General features: G+C 32.8%; 1 protein-coding gene across 1 annotated transcript in view; it reads left to right on the forward strand.

The window, feature by feature from the left end:
* The window catches only part of LOC129757692 (uncharacterized), a 105,883-nt gene extending 82,571 nt beyond the window's left edge, over positions 1-23,312 (forward strand). Inside the window, 4 exon segments of the mRNA XM_055754982.1 lie at positions 13,783-13,911; positions 13,914-14,054; positions 22,647-22,811; positions 22,917-23,312. Coding sequence (XP_055610957.1) covers positions 13,783-13,911; positions 13,914-14,054; positions 22,647-22,811; positions 22,917-23,195 — 714 coding nt within the window. The 3' untranslated portion in view covers positions 23,196-23,312.
* Positions 23,313-23,590: the final 278 nt, after the last annotated feature.

A 23,590-nucleotide genomic window follows, 5' to 3' on the forward strand; every position in this document is an offset into this window, starting at 1 on the left:
AAGTTGATTTGTCTTTCTGGACTTGCATACACTTCTTAACAAAAACACATTTTAAGGGCAAAGAAGGGATTTCGAAAGACAATATTTATTGCATTGGTCTGTTTTGTCCACTGGCACAATAGCAAATCTTTATTTCATAAACAGGCAATATCGTCATCCGGAACGCTTTATATAATGTCATTGCAATTCAAAATTTACTTTGGAAAATCGGTAACAATTTGACAATTTCATATTTTACCGTAGAATGAAAAAGGTCTGATTCTAAACTGGAGGTCTAAGAGTTATATGGGATTTAACTCCGCTGGAGGCGAGGAAATCTAATATATAAAGATGAGTTGGACTATATATGTTTGTTTGTATGCACCTTATACAAATCCACACCGCTTAACCGATCAGCCTGAAATTTGGTACAGTTATGTGTTTGGACCATGGTAAGGTTTTAGTAATAGTTTTGAGCCCCTCCCTCCTAAGAAAAGAGACCCTCCCATACAACTTTCGTTTTTTCTCCCACGAACCAAAAGTCATGGCACACATTTTGCTAACAGATTTTCTTTTCCTTTGGCGGGGTTGTTTTCACCATCACCATGGACTGGGCATTAGAAACGACCATCCATAGTTCACGTGTACTGGAAAGCACATCAAAGCTTGCTAAGCATAAAAAAATTGAAAGGAGAAATTTTGGCGGGTGTTTTTCCTTCTACTGTTCAAAGCACGTGGTACAGGTGCGAGGCGTTTGATTGCAATAACGAGCCTTCATTTAGGATAACAAAAAACTACTCGCCTGTTAGAAATATATTGAGAAGAACAGTGGTTGCACTCTACTACTAGAATCTACTCTACTACTAGAATCTGCAGTGTGTAAAGTATGTATACATTTATTCATGTTCATCATTAATTGACTTCTTCAGTTAAATAACTATTTGGACTGAAAACTAATATTTCAGCTTTTAGGAACCATCCATTTTGATATTTTCGGAACTTCTCATTGAGAAACAATTAATAAAACTGAGGGTTGTAGGTTCAAGGCTGCCATCTCAACACTTTAATTGCCGTGTAGGAATTTAATTCACAATAGGAATAAGACAATGAAATGTTCATTGTATGCAAAAAATTAAAACCAAATCCATCGCAAGAGACTTTTAGTAATTTAATTTGATGTTTTTAGTTTTGTACAATTCAATTTTTTTTTTTTTTTTTTAATTTTAAGTTATTATTGATCATCGATGTGTTCAATTCTACCATCCAATTATAGGAGAACTTAAAAAGCACATTGAAAACATGCAGAGGGAGTCTTTAATAAGGTTTCAGCGGAAATCTGTTTAGAAATTTCTAAGTACAAAATAAAACTTAAATGGGAATTCCATTCTACGGGGAGATCTTGAAAAGAGGTCGTTAGAATTTGTTTACAAAGTTTAATACATGGAGCTTCCACTAGATAACCCATGGAAAAGATAAAAAATGATATCATTTGATAAAAAAAGTGGCAATTTAATTCAAGCTTCCAGAAAAATGGTGGGTGTAAAATAAGGTTGCCAGAATTGCCGTATCGGGACCGGACAAATCCAGCCAATTTTATCGAAAAATCTGGCCAAATCCAGCATTTGATTTCAAAATGTTCAAACCGATATCCTGGCAATATCCGGGCAAACTTGGTCAAAACCGCGTAATTATTCAGTACGAATAACGAAAAATATACTTGCAATATTTTTTTTTTTCAACAAACCACATCAGCAGATTTTAAATTGTATATCAAGCTTCCAAACACGAGTCACAATTATTTCTAAAACTTGCCATTGATAACTTCTTTTTGAGCGTAAAAATGAAAAATTATAATAATTAAATCTCAGTTTATGTTTCGTTTTAAAAATGATGTGAATAAATCCGGGCAAAATCCGGACTTTTTGCAAAAATATCTGGGAAACCGGGCCGGACCAGACTTACCACAAATTTTGAGTCAAATGTTCTAGCAAATCCGGATAAATCCGGGCAACCTGGCAACCTTACATTGAAATGTTTTTCGTAATAGAATGGATAAGCATTCAAGGGAAATTAGTTCAAATTTCTATTAGCAAACCTAAAAACTATTAGTTATTCAATAATATGAAAACTATGAACTTTGCTTATAATCCCAATTAAAACTTTAAGAAGACTAACAAAACTTACAAAGCTCACATGGCCAAACATGGTCCAATTTGTTATGATAATGAACAAAAAGCTTTCAAAATTTCAAAAAGTCAAACGACTCTTTTCGATTTATATTTTATGTGAACCCGAGCAAGGCCGGGTAAATCAGCTAGTATTCTGATAAATTTAGTAACATCTATATTAAAACACTTTTCTGGACTCAGTAATATCCCACTACTGTGGTAGTTTCCCAAAATAAGGTTAAAATCCTCTTTAAATAAACAAAACCACCAGCGTTCTCGTTTAACCTGTTTTGTGATGAAATTGAATCCTTATTAGCATCTGTTCCTGTTAACCATTCGAGTCTTATTGTTGGTGACTTTAATATCCCCGTGAATTTAGTTAATTTAAACACTGTGATGAAATATAAATCAATTTTAGAATCTTTCGGTTATGCTTGCACAAATACTTTTCCAACAAGACCAAAAACTAAAAATATCCTTGACCACGTTATTTCGAAGCAGATTGACATCGACCGACTTAAAAACGATACTATTTTTACAGATGTAAGTGACCATTTACAAATTGTTACATCCCTAAAATTGTTATGTGATAAGAGGGAAACAATTCTGAAGAAAGAAATTATTGATCATTCCAAACTTAACGATTTGTTTCGAAATTATTTAAATAATATTCAACTACCAGAAAATGTTAATGATGGCCTACAGCACATTACAACAACTTACAACCGTTTTCTCTCAATGTCTACTAAAACACTCAATAAAAAGGTAAAACTAAAAGGCAATTATTGTCCATGGATGTCTCTAGACCTTTGGACACTGATTAGAATCAAAAATAACCATTTGAAACGTTGTAAACGACATCCCGATAATGTCCAACTCAAAGAAATGTTGAATCATATAAACAAAAAGTTAAACTTTAAAAAACAAGAATGCAAAAAACAATATTACGAGCGATTGTTAAACAATACTCCACATTCCAAGCTTTGGAGAAACATAAATACACTCCTTGGTAAAAATAAAATCACCGCTCCAATAAATCTTTCTGATGAAGAAGGCGTAACAACAAACAATTCTGAGATTTGTGAAAAATTTAACAAACATTTTTCTACGATTGGGAAAAAACTAGCTAATGAAATCCCATCTGATCCCAGCAGTGATCCTTTGTCGCATATTAATAGTGTACAAAATACAATATTCTTACGTCCAGCTAGTGTCAACGAGGTTCGACTAGTAATTCTATCTCTTAAAAATAAAAAGAGTCGTGGACCTGATGGATTTCCTGTAGATGCGTTAAAAAATAACAACGAAATTTTCTCTGGTATACTCATGCAATATTTTAATCACATGTTAGAGACAGGAGTTTATCCGGATTGTCTTAAAGTTGCAAAAGTTATTCCCATTTTTAAGGCAGGTGATCCACATGACGTAAATAATTACCGTCCAATTTCAACCTTAAGTGTTTTTAGTAAAGTTTTTGAAAAACTTCTAATGAATAGAATTGAAAATTTTTTAAATCAGGAAAATATACTGTACAAATTGCAGTACGGTTTCAGACCTGGATCGAGTACGCTAATTGCTATCACAGAGTTAGTTGATTCTATTATTTCAAAAATTGATTCAAAGAATATCGTTGGTGCTTTGTTCTTAGATCTTAAAAAAGCCTTTGGCACACTAAACCACGAAATATTATTGTCCAAATTGAATAAATACGGAATAAGAGGTGCTGCTAACAACATCCTTCGCAGTTATTTATCGGAAAGGAAACAATTCGTAGCGATCGAAAATACTAGAAGCGATTTGAGAAACATTGATATTGGTGTACCCCAAGGAAGCAACATTGGTCCGTTACTTTTTCTTTTGTATGTAAACGATCTTTGTAATTTACCACTGAAAGGCACAGCTCGATTATTTGCTGATGATACAGCTATTTTTTATTCAGCTGCATCAACGAATGTTATAACTCAACAAATTGAAAATGATTTGAAGTTACTATCAAAATATTTTAAATGCAACTTGCTTTCTCTAAACTATACAAAAACCAAATATATATATTTTTTTTTTTTTTTTTTTTTGTTTCGATTATAGTCGTTTTACCATCTTTATGGCATTCGCGACTTTATCAACGTTGCAGTTGGAAACCAAATATATGTTGTTTCGTTCTTCACATAAAAAAATACTGTCAAATAATGACCCAATTATGGATGGAATTGTTATTGAGAGAGTTCATTACTTCAAGTACTTAGGAATTTTCTTGGATGAAACACTTTCTTGGAGTTGTCACACAGAGAACCTAGTAAAAAAAATTTCTCCTCTTTGTGGTGTTTTGTGGAAATTAAGAAACTTAGTGCCCCAACATGTTCTTTTAAAGTTTTACTATGCATTTATTCAGTCTCATCTAAACTATCTTATTTTGATATGGGGAAGAGCCTCCTTGTCACATCTTCAAAAACTTCAGACCCTACAGAATAGATGTTTGAAAAACATCTTCAGACTACCCCTGCTTTTTCCTACCCAACAGCTATACACTCTGGGAACGCACAACATTCTTCCAATAACCGAACTCTGTAATTTGCAAACCGTTATATATGTTCATGATAATATACACTCGAGTAGCAATAACCAAAACCTTAATTTTACTACGGGATTAAGAACCCACAATACCCGTCAAAATAATTACTTGCAACGATGCCGATCCATGACATCTTTAGGGCAAAAAAGAATTTCTTTTATAGGACCTACAATATACAACGCTTTACCTACTGAAATAAAGACCATCAACAACCGTTCCATGTTTAAAGTCAAAGTAGTACAGTTATTAAAAGAAAAATTGAATCGTTAAAAAAGTCGATCAACAACCAGTTTTTTTTAAAATCAAATTTTGTTTGTTTTTGTAGCATCGTAGTTTTCTTTTGTCGTACTTTTAACTATTAATAAGTAAACTTAAGTAAATCTAGCATAATATTTTGATTAGTTAACATTATTAAAAAAAAGAAATGGATCTCTTTAAAGGAAATTTTCTTCCATTGAGATCCTTATCGTAATCTTGTTTAATTATAGCATACATTTCCTCGCAGTAAATAATAAACTTTTGTGTTCTCAGCATGATTAAAATTTTGTTCGCATTTGAAGTTTCTTTGTTTTTCTGTCAGACGTGCTGAGAACAGTAGCATCCATTACCAGGGGGCTCAATTGAGCCTTTTGGTGTGGGGGAGTGTGGTGGGCCGCTACATAAAAAAAAAGAAAACAGAATAGAGTGGATGGGTTGGGTAAATATGAAAAAAAGATTTTGTGTTTCTTCAGGCATACGCAGTAATGAAGACTACGGCATTGGGCAAAAAGCTTTTTTACCCCAATAGTGTTCGAATCCTGTGCCAATGATGTGCGATTATTTTTCTGACGTTTTTGGCGTATGATAAATACGATCTGAGCGTGAAGCTTGTAATCCGTAGTTGTGCATTTTTCATTGATCTTGTTTGCTCTTTACTATAACTTTTCCAATGATTTATCATACTAAGTTGACTAATTTTTGGAATCGATTGAATTTTCTCATAATTTTCTACAAACTCACATCACCGTGCACCGAGGTTTGTCAACTCGGGTGAGCCATCAGAATAAATGGAGTTGATTTGCAAAAGCATAATGGGTAACATTCTCAGGTTTTGAAAGCACGGAGTCAGCAACCTGGACAGATGGGTTGAATTCGCTTGGTGCTTGAGACGACCGGACCTCCCCTCGGTGACATTCCGGGCAGACGGATATGCCCCCTTTCGGATGCCGGTTGGCGCGCTTGTCACCGACTTTGGTCCAGCTGTTTGTCCCGCTTGGCTCTGACGGCAAGGTATTGAGATCCTGGAGGGAAGCAGCTTTCCCGAAGCTTCCTTCAAATCCTTGCGAAATGGACACTTTCCAAGTTCCAAGGCATGCAAGGGTGCGACGCGACGAGGTCCAATGTGTTGACAGTGAATATATTAGCATACATAAATTTACATAAACCCCTCGCAGGCACCAGCAGCAACATGATGATGTTCCCTCGGCTGGGAAAGTGCCGCACATCACATCATCAGAAAGACGACGATGACGACGACCATCGATGATGATGGTGGCCGCACAAAATCGGGATGAAGATGGTCGTCGTCTCCGTACTTGAAATTCCAGAACCTTGAGCGGGCAGCGGTGATTCTGTTTTATGAGCCAGATATCAATTAAGGTTTACTGGAGGGAAATGTTCACGAAGACTCGTCTCCTCTGTTGAATATGTATTGACCGAGATGCATTTTGATGGAAAATGTTGTTAGCTGTACCTTCAAAAGGATGAACCGAATTATTAGTTGATATTATCGTTAAGCTGGGCACATGCTGAAATGGTTGATTTTCAAGCAGGAAGGGTTTAAGTTTTTTGTTTCGGAGTTCTGAATTCTTATGAAAATGCAGTGCATCTAAAATGGACTATTAAAAGATTTTTACCTAGTCTGTGTGAAAAGGAGTTTTGTGGTCAACTCTCCTCATTAAGATATTTTCCCTTCAAATTAAAGTTTTGAAGTTGAGTCCATTATTGTCAACTGGAGCATCATGCAACATTTCTAAATTTCAATGACTTCTAAAAACTTAATGTCATCAGAAAATCATACCGCTTGTACATCAAAAGTTTAAGGGGTTCATGGGACATCAAATTTCCGTAATCAGATAAATTATTGGTTCCATCAGCTAAATTTGAACTTACAAAAACATACGATTTTCAGCTTACTAAGAAAATAGGATAAGTTGTCACAAACTTGGATTTTAATGAAAAATCAAATGAAAACATTTGAAAATCTCGAGTTTTTGATATATTTGTGATGTCATAACGCATAAAGCACCAATTGCAATGATTTTTGGTTTTGTTTGAATTAAATTTAATATTTTTCTGTCAAAAATTTTTTAAAAGAAAAAGCATCAAGGGGCAGTATACATTAACAGGTAAAAAAACTACAAAAATTCTACTAGATGAAATCATAAAAATTAATGTTTTGATGGATGAAATTTTGGAATTAATGAAGGCGTAATGCGAAACAATCATATTCCAGCATATGGAAACAAGATTTAAAAGGTGAATCTATGATTTGCATTTTGTTGCATTTTAGCCCAGCCAGACTCTTAACTGAATTCTTAAAATATATATTAATTTTCAAAAAAATTATGATAGTCCAAAAAATATTTTTAAAATCAACTGCTTTAGTAAAGCACGATAAAAGCAATCTAAAGTTTGTAGGTGATATCATTAAGCCAACCCGTCATACTGGGTATAGTTTTTTAAGGCATCAAAAAATGTAAAAAATGTTCATCTATTGCTTGATTTCTTAAATTCTTTATTAGAAACAAAACTGTAAAAAACTGTCAAATGATTTGAGAAACTATGACGGTTCCCACGAAAAAAATGTAGTGAAAAATGGGAAGATCATTCTTTAATGCTGCTGAATTTTAACCACCATGTCTAGGCCTCGAGTATTTTGAATTGTGACAGGTTAAAATTTTATCCATATTTACTTCAATTTGATTCAATTAAATGGATTAATCAGGAAACATTTCTTAATATTTTTGTGTCCACATATAAATTTCAGAATTTGATTCATGAATTTCATTTTAAGTATAAGATTTTGAAAACAGTTTTCTTCGAAAATTGAGAATTTGAATTTCAAAAGACTAAAACCTAGTGGATTTTGGTTTTCTTTTCTTCTGAATCAAAGCAATCGAAAGATTCCTTTTAATTCAACCACGGTACCGTGGTTGAATTAAAAGGAATCTTTCGATTGCTTTGATTAAGTTGAATCATTCAACCAAGTAGGCTCATACCACAACAGAGTTTCTTTTCTTCTTTTTACATTTTTGTAATTTTGGTAATTTTTGTAATTTTTGTAATTTTTGTAATTTTTGTAATTTTTGTAATTTTTGTAATTATTGTAATTTTTGTAATTTTTATAATTTTTTAATTTTGTAATGGTTGTAATTTTTGTAATTTTTGTAATTTTTGTAATTTTTGTAATTTTTGTAATTTTTGTAATTTTTGTAATTTTTGTAATTTTTGTATTTTTTGTAATTTTTGTAATTTTTGTAATTTTTGTTATTTTGTCATTTTTAAAATTTTTGTAATTTTTGTATTTTTGTAATTTTTTAATTTTTGTAATTTTTTTAATTTTTGTAATTTTTGTAATTTTTGTAATTTTTGTAATTTTTGTAATTTTTTAATTTTGTCATTTTTGTCATTTTTGTCATTTTTGTCATTTTTGTCATTTTTGTCATTTTTGTCATTTTTGTCATTTTTGTCATTTTTGTCATTTTTGTCATTTTTGTCATTTTTGTCATTTTTGTCATTTTTGTCATTTTTGTCATTTTTGTCATTTTTGTCATTTTTGTCATTTTTGTCATTTTTGTCATTTTTGTCATTTTTTGTCATTTTTGTCATTTTTGTCATTTTTGTCATTTTTGTCATTTTTGTCATTTTTGTCATTTTTGTCATTTTTGTCATTTTTGTCATTTTTGTCATTTTTGTCATTTTTGTCATTTTTGTCATTTTTGTCATTTTTGTCATTTTTGTCATTTTTGTCATTTTTGTCATTTTTGTCATTTTTGTCATTTTTGTCATTTTTGTCATTTTTGTCATTTTTGTCATTTTTGTCATTTTTGTCATTTTTGTCATTTTTGTCATTTTTGTCATTTTTGTCATTTTTGTCATTTTTGTCATTTTTGTCATTTTTGTCATTTTTGTCATTTTTGTCATTTTTGTCATTTTTGTCATTTTTGTCATTTTTGTCATTTTTGTCATTTTTGTCATTTTTGTCATTTTTGTCATTTTTGTCATTTTTGTCATTTTTGTCATTTTTGTCATTTTTGTCATTTTTGTCATTTTTGTCATTTTTGTCATTTTTGTCATTTTTGTCATTTTTGTCATTTTTGTCATTTTTGTCATTTTTGTCATTTTTGTCATTTTTGTCATTTTTGTCATTTTTGTCATTTTTGTCATTTTTGTCATTTTTGTCATTTTTGTCATTTTTGTCATTTTTGTCATTTTTGTCATTTTTGTCATTTTTGTCATTTTTGTCATTTTTGTCATTTTTGTCATTTTTGTCATTTTTGTCATTTTTGTCATTTTTGTCATTTTTGTCATTTTTGTCATTTTTGTCATTTTTGTCATTTTTGTCATTTTTGTCATTTTTGTCATTTTTGTCATTTTTGTCATTTTTGTCATTTTTGTCATTTTTGTCATTTTTGTCATTTTTGTCATTTTTGTCATTTTTGTCATTTTTGTCATTTTTGTCATTTTTGTCATTTTTGTCATTTTTGTCATTTTTGTCATTTTTGTCATTTTTGTCATTTTTGTCATTTTTGTCATTTTTGTCATTTTTGTCATTTTTGTCATTTTTGTCATTTTTGTCATTTTTGTCATTTTTGTCATTTTTGTCATTTTTGTCATTTTTGTCATTTTTGTCATTTTTGTCATTTTTGTCATTTTTGTCATTTTTGTCATTTTTGTCATTTTTGTCATTTTTGTCATTTTTGTCATTTATGTCATTTTTGTCATTTATGTCATTTTTGTCATTTTTGTCATTTTTGTCATTTTTGTCATTTTTGTCATTTTTGTCATTTTTGTCATTTTTGTCATTTTTGTCATTTTTGTCATTTTTGTCATTTTTGTCATTTTTGTCATTTTTGTCATTTTTGTCATTTTTGTCATTTTTGTCATTTTTGTCATTTTTGTCATTTTTGTCATTTTTGTCATTTTTGTCATTTTTGTCATTTTTGTCATTTTTGTCATTTTTGTCATTTTTGTCATTTTTGTCATTTTTGTCATTTTTGTCATTTTTGTCATTTTTGTCATTTTTGTCATTTTTGTCATTTTTGTCATTTTTGTCATTTTTGTCATTTTTGTCATTTTTGTCATTTTTGTCATTTTTGTCATTTTTGTCATTTTTGTCATTTTTGTCATTTTTGTCATTTTTGTCATTTTTGTCATTTTTGTCATTTTTGTCATTTTTGTCATTTTTGTCATTTTTGTCATTTTTGTCATTTTTGTCATTTTTGTCATTTTTGTCATTTTTGTCATTTTTGTCATTTTTGTCATTTTTGTCATTTTTGTCATTTTTGTCATTTTTGTCATTTTTGTCATTTTTGTCATTTTTGTCATTTTTGTCATTTTTGTCATTTTTGTCATTTTTGTCATTTTTGTCATTTTTGTCATTTTTGTCATTTTTGTCATTTTTGTCATTTTTGTCATTTTTGTCATTTTTGTCATTTTTGTCATTTTTGTCATTTTTGTCATTTTTGTCATTTTTGTCATTTTTGTCATTTTTGTCATTTTTGTCATTTTTGTCATTTTTGTCATTTTTGTCATTTTAGTCATTTTTGTCATTTTTGTCATTTTTGTCATTTTTGTCATTTTTGTCATTTTTGTCATTTTTGTCATTTTTGTCATTTTTGTCATTTTTGTCATTTTTGTCATTTTTGTCATTTTTGTCATTTTTGTCATTTTTGTCATTTTTGTCATTTTTGTCATTTTTGTCATTTTTGTCATTTTTGTCATTTTTGTCATTTTTGTCATTTTTGTCATTTTTGTCATTTTTGTCATTTTTGTCATTTTTGTCATTTTTGTCATTTTCGTCATTTTTGTCATTTTTGTCATTTTTGTCATTTTTGTCATTTTTGTCATTTTTGTCATTTTTGTCATTTTTGTCATTTTTGTCATTTTTGTCATTTTTGTCATTTTTGTCATTTTTGTCATTTTTGTCATTTTTGTCATTTTCGTCATTTTCGTCATTTTTGTCATTTTTGTCATTTTTGTCATTTTTGTCATTTTTGTCATTTTTGTCATTTTTGTCATTTTTGTCATTTTTGTCATTTTTGTCATTTTTGTCATTTTTGTCATTTTTGTCATTTTTGTCATTTTTGTCATTTTTGTCATTTTTGTCATTTTTGTCATTTTTGTCATTTTTGTCATTTTTGTCATTTTTGTCATTTTTGTCATTTTTGTCATTTTTGTCATTTTTGTCATTTTTGTCATTTTTGTCATTTTTGTCATTTTTGTCATTTTTGTCATTTTTGTCATTTTTGTCATTTTTGTCATTTTTGTCATTTTTGTCATTTTTGTCATTTTTGTCATTTTTGTCATTTTTGTCATTTTTGTCATTTTTGTCATTTTTGTCATTTTTGTCATTTTTGTCATTTTTGTCATTTTTGTCATTTTTGTCAATTTTGTCAATTTTGTCAATTTTGTCAATTTTGTCAATTTTGTCAATTTTGTCAATTTTGTCAATTTTGTCAATTTTGTCAATTTTGTCAATTTTGTCAATTTTGTCAATTTTGTCAATTTTGTCAATTTTGTCAATTTTGTCAATTTTGTCAATTTTGTCAATTTTGTCAATTTTGTCAATTTTGTCAATTTTGTCAATTTTGTCAATTTTGTCAATTTTGTCAATTTTGTCAATTTTGTCAATTTTGTCAATTTTGTCAATTTTGTCAATTTTGTCAATTTTGTCAATTTTGTCAATTTTGTCAATTTTGTCAATTTTGTCAATTTTGTCAATTTTGTCAATTTTGTCAATTTTGTCAATTTTGTCAATTTTGTCAATTTTGTCAATTTTGTCAATTTTGTCAATTTTGTCAATTTTGTCAATTTTGTCAATTTTGTCAATTTTGTCAATTTTGTCAATTTTGTCATTTTGTCAATTTTGTCAATTTTGTCAATTTTGTCAATTTTGTTTATTTTGTCAATTTTGTCAATTTTGTCAATTTTGTCAATTTTGTCAATTTTGTCAATTTTGTCAATTTTGTCAATTGTGTCAATTTAGTCAATTTTGTCAATTTTGTCAACTTTGTCAATTTTGTCAATTTTGTCAATTTTGTCAATTTTGTCAATTTTGTCAATTTTGTCAATTTTGTCAATTTTGTCAATTTTGTCAATGTTGTCAATTTTGTCAATTTGTCAATTTTGTCAATTTTATCAATTTTATCAATTTTGTCAATTTTGTCAATTTTGTCATTTTTGTCAATTTGGTCAATTTTGTCAATTTTTTCAATTGTGTCAATTTTGACATACTTTGTAATTGAAAAACGGTTGCACCGGTAAAAGCTCTCTTTTTTGGAACATGCACGATAGTATTGTGCAATTTTTGGGAAAGATCGATTCAGTCGGATCGATTTTTGGGAAAGTCGATTTACCTAAAAGAATCGGAGCTTAAAGATCGATTTCTTATAGATCGTTTTTTTCGAAATTTTGTAAGAAAAAGCAATCAACATCATCAATCACCAACGCGAATTTCCCAGATATTTAATCCTTTTTCTTATAAATAAAGAAATCCTTCCAAATTCCTTATAACATCAAAATCTGCAGATCAATATTCCACAAAAGTCGATCCACACCAAATTTCGTAAAATCAAGCTCAGCAAACATAATGCATCAGAAATAATAGCTCAAATCGTTAACAATATTCATGTGCATTTCAATTCCTACCAAATATGTAAACCATCGTAAAAATGTTTACTTCAAGTCGGTATAAATCGGATACGTTAAAAAGTTCGCCATGTTTGCAAATTGTTCTCCCACGCGGGATTAAACCTTGTTGTTCTCTCTGCTATAAGCAGTGCAACCAGATTGATAAAAATCAGGTGGTTCATTTGTCCAATGAGAGAAGTAGCAAATACTTTTGATGGCAACGGTTTACATGCATTGAGAGCAAAACTTGCGCTCTCTCGCATACTTTCAGGTTGTACGAATAAGGTGATGAATATCGTCTAGTTTGTATAATTCTTATCGTTTAAGCCAGATGTTAAAAAAATGTATGTACATTACCTAGACTTTGGTAGGTAAATGCTGTTTTTTCGAGTATTATGTATATGATGATTCTATGATGTTTATGAAACGTATAACAAAATTTGTTAAGAAATATACATACAAAAATGTTTTCTGGGAGACCACCTTCAAAACTGCAGCTTTCACGCACCAGTGCTACCAAATTTGCCTGAAGTGGTGCCGTTTGCTTTTTTGGTTTTATCATAATTTTTTTACTCAACATTGAAATCTTCATTATATCTTTTATAAACCCTTTAAAGACTTACAGTTTCCACTGTAAATCACTTTTGTCACAAAAATACCATACAAACTTTCAATGTTTTGCTACAAGCTTTTTCAAATCCTAGAAACATCAAAATTTGCATAGTTGTTATCGGGCATAGAAGAAATTCGTGGGCTGATTTGACTCAGTCTAATTGTAGTGATATTGTCTCAAACTAAATATCACTAGCATTGCGAAAATTTATCCAACGTATGATTGCCTTTTTTTATTGATAAAAGTCCAACAATATTGGAATTGAGGAATTGAAACATATTACTTTACCATTAATTATACCACTTTGTGTTTCTGGGATATGATTATGTTGATATTAAATTCGTATTCGTCAATTTTAGCATCAATTCAGGAAGGTATTCGACGGTTTGAATATCGTAACGTACAAAAGCTTGCCCTACTTTTGCCAAAAAATCCATCAAACACAAATTACCTCCAACAAAAAACGACGACCAAAGTTGTACCCAATATGAGTAAAATTCACTAATCCTTCGCTTATGCAAATTCTCTTTCCCCCTTTTTTTACAACCGCTCGCCGACAGGTCCTGGTAGTTTCGCCTCAGAACATCGACGACGATGTGCTAACGCTGCTGGCCGACTCGAAGGTGCGCCATTTGTATCTTTTCCAGAATCGGTACACCCCGCCGCCCTCACTATCAGCCCCGGGACGGTCAAAGGGTGGCGCATCCTGCGGCGGGATAATCCTCTGCTTCAGGTTCACCTGCGTATTGAATCAACCAGTGCCCGGGCCGAGATTTTGCTGCAACCGGAAGCACCCGTCCATAGTATGATCTATCAGTGCCCCAAAGCCATGGTAAGAGTTTGGTTTCGGTCATGTTGTTGTTTCATTCAACCGCTTGTAGAGAAAATATTGCCGTTTGTTAGGAAACTACTAACCCTTTATGTTCTCTAGGCCGCCAACAACAGACTGCTGAAAAAGATCTTTCGATTTTGTCAACAAATAACCAATTCTAATTGAAATCGTTTGCTCTTGTGATGCCAATCTGAAATAGTTACGCTTGCTAGTTCGAAACTTCATTCAAAGCCCCGATATGAGCGCGTGTCCAGAGCCGGATGTAGCATCTAGCACATTACCAATAATCTACACAAAAAATGTTCTTTTAGATATTCCTGAATAAAATAAGTAGCATAAATTTCAGATTTTTTCAAAATATTCCGTTTTTTTATATGATTATTTTTTTCGGAATCTAAGACGTGATATACCGTTATCAATTTTTTTAATGTTCATAGTTGTTACGGAATACTAATGAGCATTACTTATAACGTATTCGTTGGTCCACTCGCGCAGTTTTATACTTTCGATATAAACGTACACAAATCGACGTGAGTGTATTGCTCTCTCACTCACTGTCTAACAGGATCTTCAGTGTGACACCATCCACAAAAAGTACACAACTGGTTGTGATCTGGTGCAAATCTGAGCATAAACGAATACGGCCTTAGACTTCCATAAACAATAATCAAAAGTATTTGCTTTTTTTTTGTTATCCATTACGATGTTTAGGACTGAGAAAAAAAGAAATTAATCTCTACTGCTTTTCTCATACAATAAAGAAAACTAGGTATTAAAATTACAGTATCCTGATAGTGAAGTGATCCACTGATCTGGTTTGCCTTTTCAACATTTTATAAAAAATAATTTCAACAACAGAGTGTGTCGAATTGCTTCTTTTTTTCGAACTTCAAAACGGTTTTAGTCTTGGAAAATTTCTGTGTGAATGGATTAAACAGACACCGGGCTTTTTTCCCCAAGCGTGCAGCCGAGTCAGTCAGTCAGTCAGTCGGTCATCGAACAAGTGAGTCAAGTAGTGTGTGTCGTTCCCCTCGGTAGTTCGTGATCCGATCGGCTCTCCGGTGCTGCTTCCGAGCTTTGGAGCTCCGGACAGATTTGAACATTTGGTAACCGTGACAGGATTACCTCGTTTACCTCGAAAAACGAGAAATTACAGAGGAAATTGAACCAAAAAAGAGGTAAACAAAGCCGAGCACCAATTCAAGTACAAAAAAATTTCTTCAAACTTGCTTGAAAAGCAAGCAGTTTATTAATTACCCAGTAAGAGTTCCTCCTCAACTTCGAACGAGACCGGTCGCATTTTGTGTTAGTTCCTCGCTCGCTAGACAAAGGCTATTGTATTCTAAACTAAAAATTTTTAAGTGATAGTGGCGCGTGAGTCCATCGCTTGGAGTCCATCGCAATATGGATGGGTACACAAAACCTGCATGGACGATTGTATTACGTGACCCTGAAAGCAGCAGATGGACATAAACTTCAACAAAACCCATTTTTACTTGGGCGATCCGTGGAACAAGTGGCAGGATGTAAAATTGATGGCGCGTTCTTCGAGAATAGATATGATTGGTACGTACTGAAGACAAGAAGTAAAGAACCAATCAAAAAGCTGGCAAAATTAACTTGTTCGATTGAGGCACGCCTACCGTTATCGGGCGCCATCCTAGCTTGAATTAGCGAAAGTGTGCCACGAAGCCAAAGAAATTGCAGAAAAAGAATTGTTAACTGAATTGTCGTCCCCAAAAGTTATTGAAGTGCGAAGAATCCCAAAAAAACGTCCTCTGGAACTGTTGGTACAGCCACCCTGATATTTACTATCAGTAGCACAGTTATACCAGAATTTATCAACTTTGAGTGCGAACTCGATTGCAACCCATTGCCTTTACTGTGCAGAAATTGCCTGAAATACGGACACACGAAGGAAAAAAGTACAAACCCTTTGTCGTGCAGCAAATGCAATTCCAAAAAATATGAAAGTCAGGATTGTAAAAATCATCCATACTGCGTAAACTGTGAAAAAGAAGGTTTCCCCCATTAATCGCAGCAAGCCAGAGGCACCAGTATAAATTAGCACCGAACAGTACATGCCTATTGCAGCAGCACGCAAATTGATCCAGCAAACCAACTGCAAGCATACATTATCCAGTATTATGAAAACGACGGACATGGAACAGCAGAAAACAGACTGTGAAGACCAATGATCCTCAGCCCCTTAAAACTTAAGTTGAATAGTAATTTTGCCTTAATAAACGATACTTAAATACAAAAAAAAAAAAAAAATTACCCAGTACAAAAAAAGCGAAAAATGAGTAAACTGTAATATTCTGAAATATTAAGCGAGTCGTAAAAACAGATTTATCATGTTCACAATTTCAAGCGAGTTGAGAGGACAGCTTGAAATTGGAAGGCTAGGTGGGAAGGCAGCCTGAACAAATCGAATGAAATTTCAAGGGAGTTGAGAAGACAGCTTGAAATTGAAAAACGTGTTGAAAGGACAAGCTTGATCATATCGATAGAAGTTTCAACGAGTTGAGAGGACAGCTTGAAATTGAAAGGCAAATCGAGAGGACAGCTTCAATATCTTATCAAATTTATAATAGTGTGAGGTTAGAAAGAGCTTAAGATAAGATAAAAATTTAACCCTTATCCGCATTAGGGTGTCATTTTGACACCATTGCAAGTTTGAAGGCTTGTAACTTTTTTCAGAAGCTTCAAAATACAAAAATTGGGGACCCTAAATGAATTCAAAAGTTCTTCAATATTGCATCTTTACTTTTTTTTTATAGACGAACCCTGGAAGCCTGGACAAAAAAACTCCCTTTTCCGACTTTTGGTGTCATTTTGACACCACAAAAGTAAAATCTATTTAAGTCGTTTGAATTATTATGAACTTCATATAAAACTTATATCAATAGAAACCTTGTAATGTCAGTAAAATATGCTTAGAACATTATATACAGCTAAAGTTACAAGTTTTCTCGTTATTCAGCATGAAAGAAAAAAAAAATCCGAAAAAAACATGCCTCACGAAAACTGCTGTACTTCATATATTGCACGTCCAAAAAAATATTTGCCTTATGCATATCAAAGCTGAAGTTAATGCCTACATCATGAAGACAAGAAATATTTTTTAAAAATTTTTTAATGAAATGGTCACAAAAAGATCAAAAAAGTGGTCTAAAACCTACTTTTCATTCGATTGCTAGTAAATACTGTTTGAGCGATGGTAGAGTTTTAAAATAAATATGACTACAAAATCTATTAAAATTCCAACATTTTGCTGTCTTTAGATTTTTGATGCAACAAAAATTGAATTTACTGGAATTTTTCAAAGTTCACTACTTTGCGCAATTTTTTTACAAATTGAAATTTCATCTGTTTTTGTGGTCCACCGTCAGGTTGTACCCGGATTTTCAGTGCTTTTACTTTGTTTGGACCAATCAAAAGTGTATTCATTGGAAAGCTAATTTAATCTACATTCTAGTGAGGTGCAACAAATCACGCTGTGAGATTTCCCAAAAATATGAAAATTATAAACGTAAAATCATTCCTGAATTTCTAGAACTACAAGCACCGCGTCCAGCAAAACGTGTTTGTTTGTTCTCCGAGTAGGTACGGTGGGTGGTGATTTGGTCAGAGAGCGAAGCCGACAGACGAAATAACGTTGCGTGTCGTGCATTTTTTCGTCTGTCGGCTTCGCTCTCTGACCAAATCACCACCCACCGTACCTACTCGGAGAACAAACAAACACGTTTTGCTGGACGCGGTGCTTGTAGTTCTAGAAATTCAGGAATGATTTTACGTTTATAATTTTCATATTTTTGGGAAATCTCACAGCGTGATTTGTTGCACCTCACTAGAATGTAGATTAAATTAGCTTTCCAATGAATACACTTTTGATTGGTCCAAACAAAGTAAAAGCACTGAAAATCCGGGTACAACCTGACGGTGGACCACAAAAACAGATGAAATTTCAATTTGTAAAAAAAATGCGCAAAGTAGTGAACTTTGAAAAATTCCAGTAAATTCAATTTTTGTTGCATCAAAAATCTAAAGACAGCAAAATGTTGGAATTTTAATAAAGTTTGTTGTCATATTTTTTTTAAAACTCTACCATCGCTCAAACAGTATTTACTAGCAATCGAATGAAAGGTAGGTTTTTTAGACCACTTTTTTGAACTTTTTGTGACCATTTCATTAAAAAAATTTTAAAAAATATTTCTTGTCTTCATGATGTAGGCATTAACTTCAGCTTTCATATGCATAAGGCAAATATTTTTTTGGACGTGCAATATATGAACTACAGCAGTTTTTGTGAGGCATGTTTTTTCGGATTTTTTTTCTTTCATGCTGAATAACGAGAAAACTTGTAACTTTAGCTGTATATAATGTTCTAAACATATTTTACTGACATTACAAGGTTTCTTTTGATGTAAGTTTTGTTCAAATCGGTCTAACACCCCAAAAGTTATAACGATTTGAGCTTGTGGTGTCAAATTGACACATAAGGCAATAATATAATTGTTTTTGTTATTTCCTTGTTATTGTTCTCTTTGTAGGTCTTTGGACAAAATCTAAGCATTTCTCAAATGCCCGGAAAACTTTTTTTTTCATTAAAACACAGCAGATTAAATCGTATTTTAAGCTTCCAATAAACTATTTTTGATTATTTCGATAAAACTTTCCCCAAAATGTTCGTTTCTGTACGCATAAATCAGTGAAAATTACTTTGAGGCACTCATTTTTGGTCCCCGATAATAAAAACTCATTCCCCAAAATTGTTATGAACCATTATTAACCCTCTTGAACCTAAACTTTTTTTTGCTTAAAAATTCATAGAAGCTTAGTCTTTCATTCAATTTCAAACAATTTTTGTTCTACAAAAAACTTGATAAATGAGGAAATTTTTTTGACAATTTACAAAATTGCAATAGCACAGGGGGTTGGGAATTTGACTTTCGATACTTTTTCGGTTGTAATTTTCAAACACTACAACCATTTTTTTTTCTAAACTTTGAAACACATTGAGACTGATTCATTGCTATATTTTTATAACTATAACTATTGTCAAATTTGTTCCACAAATAACCAAGATATTCCAACTAGTATGAAAGGTATGTCGTTTTTTCCCAAACCCGCCTTAAGACAGGTTTTATGTTTCATCTCTCTTACCTAACTTAGGATATTTTATCCTCAAAAAACCAATCCAGATTGGTGGTAACTCTTAGACATAACCGCCAATAATTTTTTTTAAATTGAAAAACACACGGATCAAGGATTTCTTAGATCACCAAATTGATGATTTTTTTGAAAAAATAAGTCCATTTCAATTTTTCTCATATTTTGAAGCTTCTCTGAGCTGTAGTTTTTGAAAATTTCAAGTCAACAATTTTCATTTTTATGGATTTTGCCATTTGCCATTTGCTTTTTCAACACAAGCAGAGATGAATCAACTAATCTCCCAACAGCTTGCAAACTTGTCCATAACAAGAAAAAGCCAAATCACGACACTTGTTCGAATTTTCCGCGAAATTGATCAACCCGCACTATCGCGATGCTGGGCCCATAACCTCTCGGGCTGATATACGAATAAAAGAACGCAAAACTTCCGGGTTTGAGTTAACTTTTATTGAACGATAAAAAACACGAGTATTGTTCACTTGAGCGGAAAAACTTTAATGATGGAGTTTCGTTGTTGTTAAGTTGGTAGTTGTTGACAAGAAGGGATGCCAGTCCAACAGAAATGTGGTGGAACAAGATTGCGAATGAGGTTACCAACAGTACTGTGCAAAAAATGACGGGTAGAATCACAAAAAAAGTTCGAAAATTCATCCGAAAAGCTGACGAACGATTTTATGTATTTTTTTCTTTAAAGTGCAATAAAAATCCTACAACATGACATTTTTACTTTTGTTGTACGTTATTTCTTTGCGGATAAATATTTATTTTATCCGACCAGATTCTATGTGAACCAGACTTTAAATATTTGAATCGTGTCGTTTTCAAAACTTTGTGGAAAACAGTTTTTTGAACTTTTGTCATAATTAATGTTTAACTAAGGTACAGCGTACTCTCTGGAGCCACCTATAATCAAACGATCACTAAAAATTTTAGGTTTTACTTTAATAAGTTTGATTTTCTCATACATTTACTCACTAAATTATTCATCAAAGTTTACGAGCCAAAAACGCTTATGCACGTTATTTTATTAGATTTTGATTGAAAAGGAACTAATTTTACATCGTTTGAAAGTCTGCTTCATTTAATATTGGAACAAATTCTTTTGCTCATTGTGGCGCTCCTAGTGGACGGATTTGGAAACTTTTTTCACTCACGTGTCGGGAAATTCATTACCTTTCACCATGTATTTATGTCATAACACCAAACGATAGCATTTTGTAAACAACCGCCATGGAAGCCGAACGGAGAGATCAAATTGTGCACAGTTTTCTAACGAGTACGAGTACGAGAATTTCTTCGAAACAGCAATGAATAATTTTTTTAATTTTTTTTTATGAAAGAGTAAAGAAAATGCTACATTTGTATGAACAACAAATTATGAATTCGTTAATAAATGACTGAACTACACGCAATTGTTTGTATTCCAATATTAAATGAAGCAGACTTTACATCCGTCGAACTTGGTCAGCACTTGGTCGTACAGCTTTCGAGCACGGATTCTGGCCACATTGTTCTGCTTCAGCGTCCGATTTGGCTGTTTGCTGGCTCGGAATGACCTTATTCCTTCCCGGAGACGAATTCGTCGCACCGTACTGTGAGCGGCCTGGAACTTATTGGCCAAATCGCGGTCTGAATGATTGGGATTCCTCTTGACGGCCTTGATGACTTTCCCACGCAGTTTCCGGTCGACAGTTCCACTCCGACGCTTCGAATGCGGCTTCCGAGCCGTCGTCAATGTTTCCTTGTACTGCTTAATAACACACCATACGGTATTTCTGGGCATTTTAAGCTGTTTAGCTAGCTTCGATGCCGACAACAATGGATTTTCAAGAAAACTGTGCACAATTTGATCTCTCCGTTCGGCTTCCATGGCGGTTGTTTGCAAAATGCTATCGTTTGGTGTTATGACATAAATACATGGTGAAAGGTAATGTATTTCCCGACACGTGGGTGAAAAAAGTTTCCAAATCCGTCCACTAGGAGCGCCACAATGAGCAAAAGAATTTGTTCCAATATTAAATGAAGCAGACTTTAAATTTATGTATATTTCTTGAGCGCAGCTATAAATAAAATCGAGAATTTGAAAATTGGATATCCATTTAAATTCATTTCGAGAGTGATGTAAAATTATGTGTGAAAAAACTCAATTGTATGGTGAAAGATATAAAGCTTATATATAAAGTATATAAGTGGATAATACATGACATGTTTTGTTTGAATTTCTTTCGGAATCGCAAAACTAAATTTATAGCGAGCTAGTTTCACGCCTGATCAGAATACAAGGTTTGTATTCAAATTTTTATTGAATAGAACACATTTTTCCTTTGTGAAGGGCGGTAAAGAGCGAATTTTTTTTATGTATTTAGTGAAAGATGCTAATTTTATTGAATGACTTATGAATACAGAACAAATATATATGGCTGAAAATTTTGTTTTCATTCCGCAGAAATAATCCCTTTATTTCTGTTTTCAATTGTAAAACAATCCTATTGTAAATAAAAAGCAATGTTTTAATTATGTATGTATATCTCGTTTGACATAAATTTACATCAAAGATGTTGTTATATTTTTTATTCATTGAGAATTTTTGTCCTTGAAAATTTATTGCTTTAACCATTTTGTTCATCCAATTTGACATAAATTTACCACAAAAAAAATTAAAAGTGAGTACAAGAAAATAGAATTACAAGCAGTATTGATATACACAAAAACTGTAGATACCCCTCCAATACTTTTGATGCGGTTTAAGAAACTCTTAAGTGTGTAATGTAGCCTGGTTTACTCTCTGGAGCCACCATATTTTTTCGGTAGTTCCTTTGAGCGGAAGGACTCTAAGCTATCTTCCCTTAAATGCGGCCCTGCATATGTGTGAAAAACGCACATGCCGAACATTCTGCACACACAATCGCAACCCGTCCTATTTTTCCTGCCCCCAGCCCTTCCTCTCCCTCTTTAATTTGCATTCACCGCCGCAGCTCAGCTCACCGTGAGCCGATGTGGGCGCTTTCATCGTTGAACAATGCACTCCCTCCAGTAGTTGGCTTTTTCCGAAAAACTGGTCTCGGTTTGCGAATGCTACCACTAGCTACTGGATCTGGCTGGCTGGCTGGGTTTTTCCGATTTAGCCACCCCGGCTCAGAGTGTTAATTAAGTTTCGAGTTAGTTTGTTTATTATTTCTATTCATATGCATAATGGAACTTTGCTGCCGGGTTCCATCTGAATAATGAAAAACGTAGGTTCTGTATATATCGCACCGCAGCCATTGCTCTCTGTGTTTGTGCTGTTGTTGTTGTTTTTGTTGTATGTTTGCGCTAACTGAAGCCTAGTTGCTAGTCGCTCGTTGCTAGGAAAAATTTTCCGCTCACCAGGATCTGCATTCTGTTTTGTTATGTTTTTCCCGGTTTAATTTTCAGATTACTTCGGATAAGCTGCTGGCCGCTGTCGAAGCTTACAAGTACACACTGGCCGTTTACGGGCACGAAATGCTTCCCGATTTTACCAGCCCGGTCGAATTTCAGGATCGAGTGGACAGCTTGTTGGTGCTGCTGGCAAGGTCATGCCCGCAGTTGACAGTTTTGGTAAAAATGTGTTTGAAAGATGAAACGCTTTAAATTGGCATTTTCGCATGAAAGTCAAACATCAAAATTCTTATTCTAATCTGAATTTTATTTCCCTTTAAATAGATGGTTCGCGAACGTATATCGACGGCCACCTTGCTTCTGATGGTAAAATCGGCTCAAAATTTACGGCACCTGTACGTGCGGCGAAGTCAACTGGTGCCGGAGTGTGATTGGCCCCGGAATCCGGAATGGAGCGATGAGTTCTACCAGTGGCTCCAGATGGCATCCCGAACGGTGGAGTCGACCGAAAAGGAGCTTTCCCAGATGATGGAATGCTACTGGAAGGCACTGAGCGATGAACAGTTTCCGAATGCGTCACTCACCAAATATGTTGATCATTGAGATTTTTTTTTATTGTTAGCTAGCTTAACCCCTGTGTGCGTTGAAACACATTCATTGGGGAAAATTTTAAATCAAATCTTATAGAAAGTATTGTGTAATATATTTCTTGTTCTTTCATGTGTTTTATTTTTTTGTGGGTTGTTGAAAACAAATTCCTGATGACTCATAAAATGTATCCTTTTCTTCTCAGTTGGTGCGAATGTACGAATGTCATACACACTTTTCAAATGTGTGTACAGTTAACAGTGAAGAACATTTTTGCATAACTTCATATATTGTTCTTTTACCTTCCAAAGCTTTTTGGGTCAATATGACCCGAAGCGCAAATTGCAATCATCATGATCACTATTTCAGTATACTGATGAACTAAGATTTTTTGAGACTAAATATGTTCT

This window comes from Uranotaenia lowii, chromosome 3, assembly GCF_029784155.1.
Source record: "Uranotaenia lowii strain MFRU-FL chromosome 3, ASM2978415v1, whole genome shotgun sequence".
Taxonomy (NCBI): domain Eukaryota; kingdom Metazoa; phylum Arthropoda; class Insecta; order Diptera; family Culicidae; genus Uranotaenia; species Uranotaenia lowii.